The sequence below is a fragment of the Impatiens glandulifera genome, chromosome 1, assembly GCF_907164915.1.
Source record: "Impatiens glandulifera chromosome 1, dImpGla2.1, whole genome shotgun sequence".
Classification (NCBI taxonomy): Eukaryota; Viridiplantae; Streptophyta; class Magnoliopsida; order Ericales; family Balsaminaceae; genus Impatiens; species Impatiens glandulifera.
This window is the reverse complement of record NC_061862.1, coordinates 160,197,555-160,200,363: the sequence shown is the minus strand read 5'-3', so window position 1 is coordinate 160,200,363 and position 2,809 is coordinate 160,197,555. Positions and strand designations below refer to the sequence as shown.

Genomic DNA, 2,809 nt, shown 5'->3' with positions numbered 1-2,809 from the left:
AAAATATATACATTACTATTATTTGTGTATTTTATTAATACAAACTAATTTAATGAATTATGCATATGTTTAATAATTTAAATTAACTTTGTTTATTAGTAAAGAAATTTAAATTCTTTGTCTAAATATGGTCTAAACCCAGAAAAATGGAAGGAGAGAGAAAGAACAGTTTTTTTTCTCCTTGTGAATGTTTCAGCTATGAAAGCGGACCGTTAGAATGGGTAAATGTGGCTGTTTTTAAATCTCTTTTTCTCTCTCTCTTTCTTTCTTTGATATCAGCTTTACTCGTAAATCGCACATAGTCGTCTTCTTCCTCTCATCAATATCTGCAAAAACGTAAATGGCTAAGGTTATAACACCAGGCGTTGATGATGGCATTCGGGCTTTAGATGTATCTTCCCCATTGATGTCTCTTAAAAGTATTCGTAGCTTATCGTACAGCAAGCTTCCTCCTCAGCTCACCAGACTTTCTGTTCTAAAACTTGATGGCTCTTCATTTGGTAAATAATAACATCACTTCATATAATATTTCCCCTTCCTTTTAACAGTTTGTTGGTTCGACGACAACAACGCAGATGTAAATGTTGCTAGAAATGCTAGAGTTGGGGATATCAAATGGGCAATAGAGGATCTGTTCAATTCATCATCATTTGATGGTCAAGAGGAGATTCCATGGTATGTATGTTTGTATGAATTATGATTACACCTGGTCAAGATTAGTTCTAGCTTTGATAATTGTTTGATGAATTGGTTTGGAAAACAGGTCACAAGTTTGGGGATACTTTTGTTTGTCCTATAAAAACAAAAATCTAATGAATGACAATGCTGATATACAATCTTTAGGAATGAAGGATAATGACCAGGTGGGTTTTGGTTGTATTTCCTTGTGTAAATTTGCTTCTTGGGTAGTTTTTTCTTGCATTGTTGCTTAATTAGGACATTCAATTAGACCTAATTGTTTCTGTCTTTAGTATGGATGATGGGTTTTAAAAAGGTAGTCATGTATTTGTGATGATTATGTGTTCTTAATTCCATCTCATAGAGATAGGATTAAGAGGGTATGGTCTACTTAAGCGGTCATAGGTCCGAGCCCGTCAGGGTGCGCGCCTGGTTAAATAGTGTTGAGTGTATTTGTGGGGTATTTGTTTAACCCCTTGTGACCACAATTTTTTGCGGGGCTATATGTTTAATCTCTTGTGCCACATTTTTACTTTAATTCCCAACCCAAAAAAAAAGAAAAAAATAAGAGGGTATGGTTTCTTTGTTGAGATTTTATTCATGTGACTTCATGTTGTGTTGCTTGAAGTTTCCTATAATCAAACTAACAGCTTATTCTTTCTGGATCATGATCATGGAAGCAGCTTCGGTTTGTTAAACATCTTGAAATGCAGCAATGCACAATAGGAAGACAACAACATTCTTCAGCCAATTTCTTAAGGTAAGTAAGATGTCTTTAAAAAAAGAGTGTTTATCCCTTTTGGCATCAGCAACAATAATCAATCAATCACCAATTAACATTCAAAGTTTCAAACATAACAGGTGTTTGTCAAGGCCACACACAAGGGAAGTGAAATATGAAGAAGACAATATCTCGATTCCGAAATTCAGGGTGGCTCATTTATTCAGGCGAAAGTTGTATAGCTCTTCTGGTTTTATCTTCAAGTGTTATGGAATCAAGCCTAAGCTAGCTTGAAATTCAACCAAAGGATGATGGTTTCAACAAGAGAAGTTAAGTAGAGGAGATGTAACAAATCCCCTCTTTGTATTTCCTTCTTTTATGAAATTTGATGAAATAATATATCATGTAAGAGTGTAGGATGATAGTTTTATTATCTCCAAATTTTGTTTGTACATAGTTAAAAAAAAACAAATCTAGTGTCTTCCTCTAATTAAACAATGTAATTTATCTGTTTCTTTCTTAGTAAACGGTTCTAGTTTTACCATTAAATATTATAATTTGTCTGTTTTCTAAACTAGTCATGGAATTGAAAGAAATCATTTTCATACTTAAGCACAAAGACTTTGCTTAGATTCATTCATCAATAACAGATAGTATTATTATTATTTCATGCAATGAACAAGATTTTTTTTATCTTGCAACTATGTTTGGGGAATGAGTGTTTTTGTTTTTATTTATATTTATTTTAATTAAAATATTATATATCTTTATATTATTTTTAAAATTATATTTAAAAATTTTAAAGAGTATATAAGAGGTAAACAAATATTAGGGAAGGGATTTTTTTTTTACTCTAGATTTTTGTTTTGTAAATGACTTAGGTCATAATATAAATAAGCTCACAAAGAAAAAAAAATTGGTAGAGAGCAAAACAATCTAAATTAAAAAAGTCTCAATCAAATATGTCACAATATTTCAAACAGCTAAAAATACTATCTCTGTTATAGTCTTGGAGCTTAGATGATAAAATTGACATCAATGACTCATTCTTGACAAAATGAAGTATTGAGAACTCTTCTCTAATTGTCAATAGTTGCAATCCAATTATCATTGTTTTTTCTTACTCTAGAGTATTGTCTTGCATTTATTTCTTTTCAAATCTAATAAACAATGTTAAACAACAATTCAACAATGTTAAATTATTTTTCTCAATTACAAAATCTTTAATTGCAAAACAGGTGTTGAAACAGTTTGAAATTCATACATTTAATAGAGCAAGTGTCAAAAAAAAAATGTGTACAAAAATTCAGCCTCCTCTAAGAATATGAGCTAGTTAACTTCTATGATGTTACATTGTCCTTTGATATAGTCTGTTTTTGAAAGGAAGTTAAAAGTTGAACTACTGTCTCA

General features: G+C 30.9%; 1 protein-coding gene across 1 annotated transcript; it reads left to right on the top strand.

Annotated features, from left to right (window-relative positions):
• The first annotated feature begins 340 nt into the window (after positions 1-340).
• On the top strand, positions 341-1,693 carry LOC124913591. Its single transcript, XM_047454033.1, has 5 exons — positions 341-500; positions 549-675; positions 764-863; positions 1,362-1,438; positions 1,540-1,693. The coding sequence occupies exons 1-5, from the start codon at positions 341-343 to the stop codon at positions 1,691-1,693; spliced, it is 618 nt and encodes a 205-aa protein (XP_047309989.1).
• The last annotated feature ends 1,116 nt before the right edge of the window (positions 1,694-2,809 follow it).

Bases quoted from the DNA above. Each gene is read 5' to 3' on its own strand.
- LOC124913591 (XM_047454033.1), top strand. From the start codon at position 341: ATGGCTAAGGTTATAACACCAGGCGTTGATGATGGCATTCGGGCTTTA. The intron at 676-763 runs GTATGTATGTTT...TTTGGAAAACAG, and splicing joins GGTCAAGAGGAGATTCCATG to GTCACAAGTTTGGGGATACT. The intron at 1,439-1,539 runs GTAAGTAAGATG...CAAACATAACAG, and splicing joins TCTTCAGCCAATTTCTTAAG to GTGTTTGTCAAGGCCACACA.